The 15,642-nt window shown below is 38.4% G+C and overlaps 1 protein-coding gene across 1 annotated transcript in view; it reads right to left on the bottom strand.

Moving 5' to 3' along the window:
- LOC104164184 (sorting nexin-25-like) overlaps positions 1-15,642 on the bottom strand; it is a 69,425-nt gene that overhangs the window by 31,230 nt on the left and 22,553 nt on the right. The window contains 2 exon segments of the mRNA XM_009703441.1: positions 1-143; positions 10,088-10,158. Of these exon segments, the coding sequence (XP_009701743.1) occupies positions 1-143; positions 10,088-10,158 (214 nt within the window).

The following is a 15,642-nucleotide window of genomic DNA, read 5'->3' as shown; positions in this document are numbered from 1 at the left end:
CTGATCATAAGCAGGCCCTCCCAGAAGCCTTATTCTCTTCTCGCATTGCTTCTTTGCCACCGTCAGCTGATTAATATACCGCTTCACATTGCGAGCCCTGAGTAGGTCAGCTTTCATTGCTGCAGTTTCTCTTCCTTTTGAATCTAAGAATAAAGCAAATCAGAGACAGTCTTTTACAACATGAAATCATCGCACCATTGCCTCTGTGACCTGCCTGATCAAAGCATTTGTCACTCAGGCATCAGCTATGCACACGAGTACAGATACTGGAAAGTTTGTGTTTGAGACAGAATGATGATTTTGAAACGTTCTCCAATGAAACCTCAAGGGTTTATATAAAGTAGTTCAGAAAAAAAAATAATCCTTATTTGAACATCCAGTGAAATCTGACCCCTCCAGCTCTCTTCCCATAGCTTGTTGCAAGACACAGGCCCAAGACTTGTACTACAGGATGTACATTTATCAGATGGTGTTAGAAAGTTACCTACAGCCATAGCATACAATAACACGTGGAGCTGATGGCTTATGTACCTTACCGAACCTAACATTGACTGCCTAGAGTCATGAGGGACTAGACTCAACCACCTCCAGCCCAGCATGACACAGCCCCATTAATCTCATTTGCAAATACACATATCTTGTGCCTGATGTGAATAGCACATCATATAGTATCTCCTCCAGTCAACAGCACTGACCGAAGCTCACTCAAAACGGTCAGATGACTAAAAAAAAAAGAAAAAAAAAAAATCAATCTTATAATGACATGTCAAGACTGCACAGTACTGTTAAATAGTGAAGTAACATGAAGATGACAGTCAGTTGAATAAGACTTGGTAATAAAAGGTGTAATGTATGTGTATTCTACACTCCAGCTTCTTCAGCTAATTATCAGGGCCTAAAAAAAGCAGCAGCAGATAAAGCAGATTAAAAAAACTTATTGCATTGAAATCATTCCTGTTTTATATCTGCAGGATGCAACTGATTCACATTTATACATTGGTTTTATTTCTTCTTGTTCAATAATAACACTCCTGCTTTTGCAGGCTGCAATTAGAGCTCAGTAGCAAAGTACCTGGCTTGTACTTGGCTCTGGATTAATTGATTGCTCAGGGATAAAGAGAGATCTATTCTACTATGTTTTCGAAATAGCAAATGCTAGTAAAATGACGTAGATGAAAACCGCAATCCATTTTACAAAACAGTTGCTGGAAAGAAACAACCAGACAGCTATGTTTGTGAACGCATACACAGAAAAAGGAAATCTCTTAGGAATTATTTTAAAAGAGCTATTTTAAACACATTTCTAATACATTAAGGTACCTTCTCCTTTTAGGACTGTTTTCACCATTTTGTTTCCCCCTCAAAGCCACATGTAACTACTGCAGGTGACTAAGTTTTGTCAGTTGTATACTGAAGGACAAATCAAGGTACATGCAGCTCCCTGAAGTTCTACATGTAATGTGAGTATAGATATTCTCCCAGTATATTTTCCCATATTTTTAATCTCACTTTATTTGCTGCATATATTTATGTATGTTGGCAGGGAACCTTCCTGATTCAAAGACTGTTAGTGTTTAAAATGGATAGGTATCATTTGCATCTGAGCTGCCATATAATAGTGAACTACAGACATGATACTTGCTGAAGCAAATGATAAAATGACTTTACCATGAAAAAAAAAAAGCCATCTGTTTTCCTGGCATGTTATCTCCACAGGGAAGTCAATACAGCATTTAATTTAGTGTTTCAGTTCCCTGACCAGAGGTACCAGTATTAACGAGAGAAAAAGAAAGGAGAACAACAAAAGGCAGGAAAAGACCTTAAGGACAAACAGCTCTCCCCCTCAATTTAAGAAATTTACAGCTAATACAAATACATGGACAATAGTTTAAAGCGAAGATTAAACCCCAACATTTTCCCTCCTGCACTTGACTCTAAGATGATTTCTAGAAGTTCTCAATCTTCTCAATAGTTTAAATACTTTGAGCTCAAAATGCATAGTTGAAGCCCCACACCTTGAAAACCCACGAAGAGTGCTATGCAATGATCATTCAGCCTTCCTAAAACAAAAGTATCCTTCTTCGTGAAAACCAGGCATTCTTGGAGGGTTTTCAAAGTAAGCACATCTACTTTATCTTGAAGTCTTATCATCCTTTGATTGCAGCAGGCCTCTAGGAGAGACTAATGAGCCCTACATCCCACCTGCTTCCAGTGATTAATTACTTTATTAACAAAGATCCTTCAAAAACATTTGCCTCACTCAGCTCTTTGTATCCATAAGGAGCCACTCCATGTAAGAAACACTTGGGGCAGAGTGATGAAGATCACACTGCCAGCCTGTTCCTGCTCCATGGATAAACAGGACTAGTCACTGTGAAAGCCTGGCAGTGATGTCCCTTCACAAATAAAAAAAAAAAGAGGCTGATGAAGAGCAGCCCAGCACGGAGTGCGGCTAACACGCTGCAGTGCAGGAGACACAGCGTGGAAGCGTGGACAAACACTGAACGTGACTTCCCTCTTCCAAAGTACGAAAGATAAACTAGCAGAGCATTTCCATGTCAGTCAGGGAAGGCATACCATTGGTTTTCTCCTAACCCTAATCTCCTTCTGAGATTTTTGAGAATTCTCCGATTTTCAGATCTAAACTGCTCTGGTTTTTTTCATATTAAGCCCTATTAACAAGGTATTTTAAGCTGTAAAGATCACTTCTCTTTTTAATCTATTCTTGCCTGATCCCATCACCACCAAAGTACTGAGATATAATTAAGAGCCTTTTTTGTCATTTCTGAAAATCATCAAAGATGATGTTCACTACGTTCAGGTATCACTGCATAAACCAAACAAAACCAGAAAGTTACAAAAGAAAAGGTTTCTATTTACTCACATACCCTTCAGCAAGCTCCAATAAATGGAAAAGAAATAGATATATGCTACTAAGACACTGTTTCATCACTATGCAAGGAAAGAAAATGCAACCTTTGGAAATTTTTTTTTTTTTTTTAATCAGTAACAACTTTACAGTTTGGGGATTTTTTTTTTTTTTAATTATTATTAAAACCAACCAAACAAAATCACTTCTCATCAGCAAGACAAGATAGATGCTTCTTTGGCACTTCCTCCCCAGGTGAGTTGCATACATGTTTACCAGCAACAGCTGAGCAGGGCCTCCATCCCCAAAGGAGCAAAGGGTCTTTTAGTAACTTCCTCCGAAATAGTTCTCCTTATCAGGGGAAATTTTGGCAAGACATGCATTGCCATGGAGAAACTTCAAAAATCCAGAGGGGTACTGTGCACCCCTCCCAAGGGCATCCAAATGCAATTAAGGACCAAAAGCAGAATTTCAAGCTCTGCTTACTGATCCACAGCTGTGGATAATTCATTTTGCACTGAACAAGATTAAAATGCAAATGGTCCAAATGAGCTCAGACTTACCAAGCAATCAAAGCTAAGCTATCTGTGCAAATCTTTTTTACTCCACGCATTTTTGCACATCTATAGTGATTTTTGACAAAGCTTCCGCATTTTCTTCTGATTTGAGGTAGGGCAGGAACAGATCCTAGAACCCAACAAAAACATTTCCAAGAATAGATTCCTCAGACCTAATTTTCTTTCTTCTTCTTTTTTTGGTAGTTTTGCTACTTGGTGAGGTTTATATGCATTAAATACAGTAAACTGCAGTACATATTCACACTATCTGTTTTTCAGTCAGAATGCTGGGGCTTGCAAATGATAGTCATGCCAACAAATGCCACACAAACTGTATTACCATAAACCACAGCAAAGGATAAAACAAAAATAGTGTAAATGAAGACATATGTAAAGCTGCTTAAAGCGCAAACTAAATTATATTGTAGTAGTGCACGAACTGTCCCCTCTCTTGATAGCAGCAGCATAAATCAAAAGATTTCTCATTTTAACTGCAAAGTTATATATGGAAAAACTTGATTAAAACTGAAAGTACAAGCTCTTGTTCCTTTACAGCTTCAAGAACTACAGATATGACACCTGGCAGCACGTGCAACAGCACTGACTCATCTGACTAGATCCTGAAGGAGCTACACACATGCACGACATCGTATGCATTTCTGCAAGACTTTTGCAAGAGTCAAGCACATGCAGTGCCTACTTAATGCTGTGCTGAAGTGTTTAAATAGCTAACACTGATTCAACATTTTCATACAAACAGTAACCGTATAATTTACCAATCATCACAGACCACTTTGAACTCTCAGAAACTTTGAATCACACATTTTCAAAGCCTGTGTAGGCCTGGATAAGTATTTGTTCAATTCTGCAAGAGCAGGCCAAACTTTGAGAAGAACAGTACACATAGTTCTTCTACTGCCCATGGTACAAGCAAAGGGAAAACCAGCTCTAACGCAGTCAGACAAGAGAAGGAGTAAAAGAAGTGCTAAATCCCAAACACTTCAGGCAACAGATCTGGGGGAAGGGACTTAAAGGGAGATCATAGAGAATTTAGACACTGATCATTAGCCATACGTAGTGCAAGACAGCCTCCCATGTCACAGCCACAGCTGAGTAAAGCAAAAAGCAAAGTGGCAGTAAGGTAAATTTGAGCATGGGAGTGAGTATGTACTATACAATAAAATAACATCCACCACATATAGCCTCTGTCTGTAGGTCCCTGCATTCCCTTTGGTCACTTCTATCTGACTAGTCAGCCTCTCCCTTCCCTCTTTCACTGATGGGCAACTCTCCAAACCAACTGTAGACAAGATGCATTACCATCACTAGCACACACAAAACATCTCAGAAGCAGAAAGAAGAATTCCTCTATAAAATTGATTTGAAAAATCACAAATCAAAACAAGTCTACCATGATCAGAGTCACTCTAAACTTCACCTTCATCCACAAAGACTCTCTCCACACTTACTGCTTGAGTACAACATGCAAGCACGATGTTAACTCTTTAAGCCTTGCCAAAAAACTATGCAAAAATAACTGCATATGCGTGTTTATCCCTGTGTTGAAGATGGGGGTTGGGGGGGAGGAATCATAATGAAGTTTTGTTATAATTAAGTTAGATGGCATCTGTAATGCGCTGGAATGCAGAAGTATCCCTTTTACTTCACTCTAAATTATCATCTTGACAAAACCCACACATCACAACCCACACACCCAAGTTAGCTCAGAGCTCTAGTATCTAAAAGAAAAGTCCCTTTTACAGCCCAACATTGAAGCCTCTCTCGGAACCACAGTACCCAAGAAGCCTGCCCACAGACAGCTCTTTTTCCATATTGGTCATTAGCTCCACTTATAAAAGCAAGTATCTAGACGCACAGTGGGAACACTTAGCAGGAGGAATCTCCTACTGCAACACAGCAGATCTCTCCACACAGAAATGGCTGCTTATTCAATCTGTCTTGCAATCCCAGCTTGAAAAGGAGCAGTTTTCTCAACAGGGATGCCCTGGGGTCGATTACAGTGTGGCATCTGAAAAAACGGTCCCATCCCGTCATCCAGGTTTCTGGTCATGCTGTGAAGTCACACATAAGGTGGAGGGCACAAAAAATTAGAAGGCAAATCAAACAAATCCCTTTACCGTGTTGGGGGAAAAAACCAAAACAAACAACCTGTTGAGAGATTTGCTCTGTTTTGCCCTAAGACAAGGTACATGCCTTCATGGGTTTTTGATTTAAACAGCAGCTAGTAAAAAGGGATCCTTCCTAAAATTCTTGTAGGATCCTGTAATACAGTATCAGTAAGAGAAGAAACAAAAATGTGTCTGTTAACATTAGTATTAGTATAGTTAAACAGATTCTTATTCTCATTGCAGCACATATCAAGTTATTATAGCAACTTACTTTTGTTGCTATTTCATGACTGTTTTTTGAAGCTTTTTCTTTAAGAGAAATTAAGATCTACTCTTGTTTCTAGAAACTCAGGTCCCCTCTCACTCATGCTACAACGCCTGATCTGCCTATTTGTCCTCCTACAAACTGCTTTACTAGATCAAAATCAGTAAGCATTTTCAGATAAGCATTTCTAGTCCTTCAAAATCTTTAACGTATAGATTTTGTAAAAAAATCCTACAATACCTAAAATATAGCTCAACTTTGGTTCTGTACTTGAAGGAATCTTTATCAAAAGGCAAGATGAGCAGAGAATGTTACATTAAAGATGTCGAAAGACATGATTCTTCCAACCAGAGTACATGTGACTGTAGAGAAGAGCACAGTCCAAAAATACCAAAAGGAAGACAAAACAGAGATGAGTTAAAAAACAAAAAAAGCAAAACCAAAAAAAACCCAACAAACCCTGAACAAAAACCACAAAGCCAAGCCTCTTCCTACAGTCACTGCCGGAGTGACCCTGACCATTTTGGAAGAGGATGCATAGGAGGTCACAGTCTGGAGAAGTAACGCAGATACATATACACATCACGTTCAGCACTTTTGTGCAAGTGTAAACGAGGGAAGTAGTGTCATGTCAGCATGTAAGATAACAGCTTCTATTTACAGTGGCCTGCACCGCTCCAAAATAAACCATCAACACCTCCGAAAACAGTAATGCTACATTAAGTTTCTTATTCAGGTTTAGCAATGACCAAAAGCAATTCTCCTGGCCACAGAAGTTGTATCATCCACCCACAACAGGCATCATACTGTGAACCTCTCTATTTTGTGTCTCAGCCTTAAGGCATTTGACTCTTTCAGGGAGTCAAATGCAAAACTTACTGCTTAACATGAATCAGATGCTTTTGTATGTTTTCGTTTGCTCTCCTACGCTCACATGCCAGAAGATTCAAGTGACAGAAATCTGAAAAGAAAAAAGACCCTATAACATGCCATTTTTTACTACAGAAGGTTTAATAGAATTACGTTTAGAAGTACTTTAAAGTACTTTCTGTTTTTATTAGAGGGTCCTAACAGCTAAATAGTTTGCCAATAGGTGGCACCAATACTAGATAAATTAAGTGTATAAAGAACCCTGTCCTTCCTGAGGGACAAACCTTCCTCTCCAACTCCTCTGTGCACCAACATTAAATGTATATTTTGGTATCGCCAAATAAAATACTAAAAGAAGTCAAGCAACTATAGCTCATATAAGAAGTCATCAGTCCAAAATCTGGTCCTCAGGCTAGTCATCCTTTAATAATAGTCAAAAATAATCTTTTTATAAATAAAATCTTTTTGGTCAGTTTTAGAGACTTATGTCTCCACAACCAATAGCAAGGATACACAATCCTGCTTAGGCCTATTTATTGCTAGTCAGGTACTTGCACAACACTGACTTTGCTTAGATAGTAGCTAAGCACTCACTGCTGCAGAGTGTTGGCCACTCCTGCTGCACTAAGTGCTCCTCATGTTTGTCGTTGTACCTTTCTTTCTATTGAAACGCTGCCTCAGTTTGAGGCATGGGAGCTTCCTGATGGAGGCTGAGATTATATCCATGTACGTATTATTCTACTTGCTCTACTCTTATAGTCTAAGAGCAGACAGCAGGCTCGACAGACTGCTGGCCAGCCAAAGTTCAGCTGCTCTAGCTGAACACCCAGGCACTGAAGAAGCAGTTACATCTTCAGGACCCAACTATGCCATAGGAAAAAGGAATAGTTACCAGTAAGACTATCTCTCACCAGGCTGGAATCAAAGCTGAGAGATGCCCATGACACAGAAGGCAAGAGCTCATTTACTAGCAGGAAAGGGGAGACTATCACATACTTTCAACACCCATGCTCACACACATTATTACAGGTATGCAGCAGGTACTGGGGGAATAGATTAAAAAGAGAAAAATAGAATGAGATTGTGCAAACACACTTCATTTTTGCATAAGGCTTACATTTAGTTATTCACCATGAAATCCAGCTGTTGCAGGAGTAGCAGTATGCTGTCGCATCCAGAAAGGGAAACATCAAAAGGTCACGTAAGTAATGCGGTGGTCTATTCTACAAGACCTCAACAATCTTTGTATCAGCAGTAAGCTGCGCTGGGTTTTTTGTTGGCTTTGTTTTGTTTTAAGGAAGGTAGCACAGCTTTTTTTCCTTAAACTTTTCTTCCTAAAATTCAGGAACGTATTAGATTCATTAACACATTAGGAAAAATGTCTCCACCTACTTCAGGAAAAACAAGATACAAAAAAGCCTTCAGAACTTGATTTCTTCAGAAATCTTCAGAACTTGATTTCTTCAGAAAACTTCAGAACTTCAGAACTAGATTTTTAACCCTCAGTTTTGATAGCCCTCAAAGTTTACTGTAAATAGACAGAGCCTGATAGTTTTTGGTAGATGAAAACCTTAGTGGAATAACTCAAACGGATTAGAAATCTGCCTTAAATTTGTGTGAACTATAAGAAGATTGTATTGTATGCCTCTGTTGGACACACTGTTCCACAGGCATCAAGCAAGAAAATGTCACCTTTTTCTTCAGGCGCAATGTGAATTAACCATTAGCTATTTAATAAATAAAAGGTTTAGCCACAACAGCCCCAGTGGCTAATATAGCCAGCAGTGGTAATCAACTCTTAAATGACATAAGAGGTTGCCACAGGACTAAACTAATAATAAAAGTCAACACCTTAACCCAAAACTTCACTGTACCAACTAGTGGAATTTCCGTTGGATTTTTTTTTAATCTAGGTAAAAGTCAAGAGTCCATAAAAATGCAGAACCAACTCCACCAGAGAACAAGTGGAACCAGATCTACTTTGGCAGAATAAATAGTAATAATCTCTTTATATCTATTCTGCAGTACCAGGCACTCGTAGCTTCAGAAAAACATCTTCCGTTCAGGGTTTAGAACAGTGGACAGCTAACTAGATAAACTCTAAAAAAGTGAGACAGAGTGAGACAGTAATTAATTGTAGGAACCTAAACTGTATAAAAACATTCCCCAAATCAATTCTTGTCACAACTAAGTCCAATGGCAGCACAAATGGAAATACAGGCTTAGCAAGATTGATTTTTCATAATGTACTCAGAGTTAACTTCCCTGTTCTCAGTTTATTACTTTATGAAACAGACTTTCCATTAAATTAACTTTCATCTAAGAAATATTAATATCTCTTTCTGTAATGTACACTTGAGCAAAACCCAGTGCCTCCTTTTCCTTTTGCATTGGTTTGACACAAGCAGTTTATCCTACAGGAACGCACATCTAGCTCTATTTCAGAATGTAAACTAAAGGCATATCAGTGTTGACAATCTGACACTTTCAGAAACTTGAGCATGGACCCCAAACTCTTCAGATTGCCCTAAGATTCCCCCCCTCCCCATGGCATGTTTATTTTCTGCTTCTGCATTTTTCATTATGCTTGAATAATTTTTAAAAGCTTTCCTTTGTGATACAAGGACACAGAAAACGATTATTTTTTTTTAACCTGAGAGATAGAGATTACATGAGCAAGATCTTTTAGATTTATTTGTTTACAAATTAATTTATATTGTCCATTGCCTTTTTATTATGCTTTATCTTAAGTACATCTGTCCAAGCAAAAATTTGGTCTGTAATTTCGCCATCAATGTAATCTCCTGAAGTTATACCACAGTTTTGGTGCATTTTGAGAACAATAAAAAGCAGTATATATAATAAATGTAAGTACAAATGTAAGATGCATGTGCATTTTAAAAGGCAGACATTGCCAAAACACTGCAGAAGGATTTAAGAGCACTCTGTATTGCAACATAAAAACTTAATACAATGAAGAGTCAAAATAAAATCTGACTGACAATTATACTGTATCATTCGTTCTTCTGTGTTTTGAAAGGAGAACAGACTGATGCTTTGAAGAATGGATTGCATGGAAAAGAAAGAGGAAGCCAGATTCTCAGCATATGAATTTGTAATTGCAAAAATCCTAGTTGCAGCAAGTTCTGAAAATAAATGCATCATAGATATGACCTTTCTCATGATCCATCAGCTTAGATGAAGATGTGGGGCGGGGATAATCACACCATGGGAGTTTCTGGAAGAATCAGACAAATGAAACAGAACTGAAATACTAAAGGCATAGCATTCCTAAAATCTGTCTAAAAATCCCACACACACTGATTGCATATGTATGTCGGGAGTTCAAACAGCTTTTCAAAATGAAAACAACAGATGTGACTTAACAAAATCTTACCTTTTTGCCTCTTCACTTGGGGAATATTGCTGATTGTGGTTGCCTGAACTATTTCCACTACAATCTGATACCTAGTTTTAAAAACAGTAGGGGATAAGGGTGAAGAGGGAGGAGAGAAGAAAGAAGAAAAAAAACCAACATGGTATTAATTTTTTTTACAATGTGTTCTTCATACAGCACGCTTAAGAATTAAAAAAAACTAAAACTTTCCACCTCCTCCTCATCTGGAAACAGAGTAATTTCTCAGTATATCTGCAACCTAAGGAGCAATGTGCATATGGAGTAGAGAAGGAAAAAAAAGTTATTTTGAAACAAAAGGGAAAACACCAACTAACAATAATACTGTCCCCTTGTCTCAACTTCTGGCACTGCACAGCCCGTTAATAACATTCAGTGAACACAACGTGAAGTCATGCTCTTAACATAAAATGTAAGTTTTCTGTAGGAAACTAGGACTGGAGTTCAGTTCAAAAGTAAAAAGCTGTCTGTAGTGTTCTTCCAGCTAATGCACTCAATACATATATGCAGCATATATAACTTAGGAGAAGAAAAAAAAAGGTATTACACTAAAATAACTACAATAATGCAGTTAATAAATTGAATTTTAAGTAAACCCAACCTTGGAACTAACAGACACCATGTACTCAGCAAAGAAAATGACTGCCAGTTAAATCTTTTCGTAAACATAACACACTCAAATATGGTCATAACAAACACTCAAATTCCTCTCAGTGCACTTATTTTAGCAGCTATTAATACCGGTAATAAAGTAAGTATTCTAGTGAATTTAACCCATTCCTGTAGGAGCTCCCTAACCTCATCTATCACGTTAACTCCTAGATGAAGGTTGAAGTCTCCTGGAAAGTCTGCTATTTCTGTGACTACTTACTCTCTGTTTAAGGATCGTGAGAATCACAGAACAGTTTGGGTTGGAAGGGACCTTAAAGACCACCTAGTTCCAACTCCCCTGCCATGGGCAGGGATACTTCCCACCAGACCAGGCTGATCAAAGCCCCATTCAACCTGGCCTTGAACACTTCCAGGGATGGGGCAGCCACAACTTCTCTGGGCAACCTGCGCCAGTGTCTTGCTACCCTCACCGTGAAGAATTTCTTCCTTATATCTAATCTAAATCTTCTCTCTTTCAGTTTAAAGCCATTGCCCCTTGTCCTATCACTCCAATAAAGAGTCTATGATCCTTAAAATACATTCCCCTTCTTCCATGTATACTTCTTTCACCAACATTATCCAATTCCCCCCATTCCTCTTGCCTCCTATAACTCTTCTAGGATTTTGATTGTCTCTGCCTCTTTGTATGGACATACAGTTTTACACAAGCAGCATATGCTCACTTGCAGCTACACTTCCAGAGTTTCTTTCTTTTTTTTTTTTCCTGCAGTAATCTTTATTATACCCAACTCCTTCAATTACCAAGTTGAAACCTGAGAACTTCTTTGCAAAGCTTTAATTTTTCTAATCCTATTTTCGTTTGCCATTACTGTAACTTGGTTGTTTCCATCCAGCACCACAGTTCTTGCCCAGTCCTTCAGAGGAAGAACAGCCCCATCGTGAGGGTGGTGTTTTGGTGCATAGAAGTCCCACAGTTAATTCCCTGCTCAGACACAGACTTCCCAAATGATTCCGGGCAGCTCACTTGGACTTTTGGTGCCTCGGTTACATCATCTGTAAATGTGTTATAAACATCACTCATTCACCTCAGTCAGGTGTCGTAAGGTAACTGTGAACATTATGAATTTATCAAACAAGGTACAGACAACAAAGCAAACACTACACATAGAAGGTAGTTTCCACTTTTACCTTGCAACTTTTTTCCTTCCAAATTTACTCCCATTTGTTCACATTCATGGTTTTAGATGTTTTCATTATCAACACTGTAATACAGCATCTCTTTTTTTCTGTTCCTCATTATATTACCTGAAGTAAGGGAGATGCTCTGACTTACATCCTCAAAGCTACTGTTTAGTCTGTTCCTCCTAAGCGCTGGGCTCTGGCTGTAATTACTAAATGAGAGTGCTGTACAACACTGCACCACAGAAACACTACCCTGGCTACACTGCCAGACCATGATCCTTTCTCCCTGAAAGTATGTTCTAAATATTCCAGCTGCAACATGTTCTGTGGTGCTGGTGAGTAAACATCTAAGAAAGTTTTAGATGTGATGTATTAATTTTATTTTCAAGAAGTGAATTGTACTTGACAAACTGGACCAATGATGGGCTCACATCCACATTAATTCTACCTTCCCATTCTTACCTCTTCTCTGTTCTTTGTTATATTCATCCCTTTCCCTCATTTCTTAAGCAAAAGATGACATAAAGCCAGTGATTATGGTCTTTCTTACCATGAATTGTGTAGTGATCTTTTGCTGCTATACTAATAAATAACAGAATAAATATAATGCTGATCTTGAAAGCAGAACAAAAACTACCCACCAGTTTATTTCCTTATCATTATTTATTCTCAGCTATGTTTTTAACTCATCACGTCTTTTATCTCTAGTCGTCTTCTGACAGAGTAAGTAAATTCGTTTCACATCTGATGTGGATGAATTAATCTTTTCTTCCTTATTTGTAGCAGAATTCCAATTTATTCATGCTAACTTAAATCTGAGAGGCAATGAAGGTGAAATTTCACTGTTTGACTTTTTCTTCTTGAAAGAATTAGGGACAACACATTTTGCAGAAACTTGATAAAACAGAAATAAAATTCTGCCTCCCTTCACAACAAGCAACAACAAAGGTAAACATTATGAGGAGTGGCGTTGAAGGATGTTCCTAGATAACCATACAATGGTCCCCCTTCTCTGGAAGTTTTGTTCATTTGGGTTTTTTTTCCCTCAGAAATCAAAGGTATGAAAGAAAAAAAAAACAACCAAACAAAAAAACCAAAAAAAAAAACCCCAAAATAGCTCCTTGGAAATCCCAAATGTCCCTTATAAAAATAAAAGGGATGTTTCCACAAAGCAATACAGAAGTTCTGCTAAGAGATAAAGTGATCAAGTGTTAGAGGCCCACTATAGATATTAATGAACCATGAATTCAAAAGTATCTCCAAAATTAGTAAGTAGTTCTTGCATCATTTAAATACCTTCTAAAAATAAAATCCATAAAAGCAATGCAGAAAATCAATACAATATTTCTTCTTACGGTAAGGCTTCTAAGCAAGGAGAGAAAAGAGATTTAGAAAATCCTAGTACCATACTAGCCTTTCAGGGAGAGCTATTTGCAAGGCAGAGAGCTCGTACACTTGCTTACAAGGAGATCCAACACACACAGCCTCCCGCTCTTCTCTGATTTCCCAGTCAAGAGCAACAACACCCTTCACCCACAGGTGATCGCTGACCCAGTTGGGGATTTTTCCCTGCTTACCCTGTAACAAATACCTGGTTCTAATCCCAAGAAATCCTAGCAAAACTCTGTTAATGAAATCAGTCTGGAAGGATGCCTTATGGGACTCCTCTCCTGTAATGTCATGTGCAGACAGCAAGGAGCACCCAGGAGTCTGAGGTTTCTTGACTACAGTCCGTCAAGGGTGTGAGGAACTGTTTATCAGTGCCTCGTGGATGCTTTCACTAAGCAATGTATTTTATGTTTATTTTAGTAAATAGATAGTAATTAATCCACAAAGATAAAGTATGGCAGGGATGTTAAAAAAAACCCCACATACAAAAAACCCCCAACAAATGAGTTTCCCAGCAACTGTAGTGCCCTGGAACAAATTTCCCTCAAATTTAAGCCTACACAGAAAATTGTTACTACTTATATCTGTTCTCCATCAAGATGTTACGTAGCAATATTAGGAGTAACAGCAGGAAGCTTATAGTTCATGAATGCTGTGCAATGGCTTAGAATAGGCACTGAAAAAATGATTTCCAAATAAAACCAAGAAAAGGAATTTTTTATAAAAGAGTATTATTACCCAGAACAGCATCTAACTGGGAAATGCGTTTAAGTACAACATGCCAGTAATTTATTTGTTGTAGGAAGAGAACTGGAAGCATTCTCCCCACTCCTGTCACTCTGACAGACTCTAACCGTGTTCCTCAGTGGTAACTGGCTTATTTGTTTCCTCCTCTTTAATTCCTTCTTTACATATTTTCCTGTATTTCACTGTTGTGATTTACAACCTGAAATACCATTCAGTTTGTTTATCTAAAATATCACTTCCTCCCCCCCTCCCCCCATATAGTGACTGCTGTTTGGTTTCCTTGACATAAATCCATAAACTTTCACTGGTAAATGATGAAAACTTTGCAAAATGTACTAGATAACTTTGAGATGACTACAGCTTGGCCCATCTCTCTCTAGGTGCTCCCACAGTGCTGGAGAACAGAACAGGAATCCCCTCTCCCACAGGGGAATGCTCCTTAACTACCTTCCCAAAGTCTAGCTCTATACAAACAGAGGAAGGATGAGCACTGCCTCCAAAAGCAAATACTATTTCTTTTTGAAAAGAAGATACATTTTCTCAGACATTTTCTATTGATCAGTTTTCCATACTGATCAGCTCAGATTGATCAACATTACATAGGGTGTAGAGAAACACATCTCAAGATGATGGTAGCTGGACTCCACAGGCTAGAAAGGAAAAACCTAAGTGGAGCCAAATCCACATTATTTCATAAAGCAAATTTACTATCTGATATTAGAGAACACAATTTAAAGTGACCTATCAGCTAAAAAGAGAGCACATTGAGCATTAATGTGCCTGAACAACAACAACAGAAGAGCTGGGTTTCTTTTGAAACAAGCAGATCCATTAGTGTGATTATGCTAATAAATATGATGTCAATTAGGTTTTAGACAGGAGTCTATAATAGACACTAATTTCTGCTCTCAGGAAAGTTCTGTTCTCAGGAAAGCCACACTGGCCTAGAGTAAAGAGCAAATTTTACAGCAGATGAACAATAAGTAGCCAAGCAACAAAATCATTTTGCCATCACCTAAATGTATTTTCCTATCTCAGAAATACAAGTGATTTCAGAATCAGAGAAGAACAAGTGAAAGTAAGATGTCACTTATGCAGCCCACATACTCCGTCTCAGTAAATCACCACTTGGCCTAACCAAGCCAAGTCTAATAGAAGGTGAGGGTCACAAGAGATGACATGGTGCACCAAATGGGATTGATGTGCTTGTGTCTTTCAGACGTTGCTGCAGCCATTTAGGAAGAGAGAAAGCTGACCTGCAGCAACAATTCAAGGGAGTCAGGGAAGAGGAGAAATATCAGTTCTGGTTGGTGGTGACAAATTAGGACAAACACTCTGGAAATAGCTTCAACAGTCCTCCAAAGTTTTGATGTGCTCAACAAAACCAACTACAGGACACCTAGGAAGATCCTAAACAGTAGTTATCTCTGCTCCCTACCTCCCAGTCACTTATCCTTCCACTTACATCAGAAATCAGAGGAGAAACAGCTCCCGCTATAAAGATAAGGCAAGCATAAACATCTTGTACTTGGCCAAGCAGCCTTGAGATGCAAGCAGTATCTCATGTTATGATGAAAGACAGAAGGAAAAAGAGATTAATTTTTTTT

This window comes from Cariama cristata, unplaced genomic scaffold (assembly GCF_000690535.1).
Source record: "Cariama cristata isolate BGI_N322 unplaced genomic scaffold, ASM69053v1 scaffold13037, whole genome shotgun sequence".
In the NCBI taxonomy this organism is placed as follows: domain Eukaryota; kingdom Metazoa; phylum Chordata; class Aves; order Cariamiformes; family Cariamidae; genus Cariama; species Cariama cristata.
The sequence above is the reverse complement of the archived record's forward strand: the minus strand, read 5'-3'. Positions and strand labels throughout refer to the sequence as shown.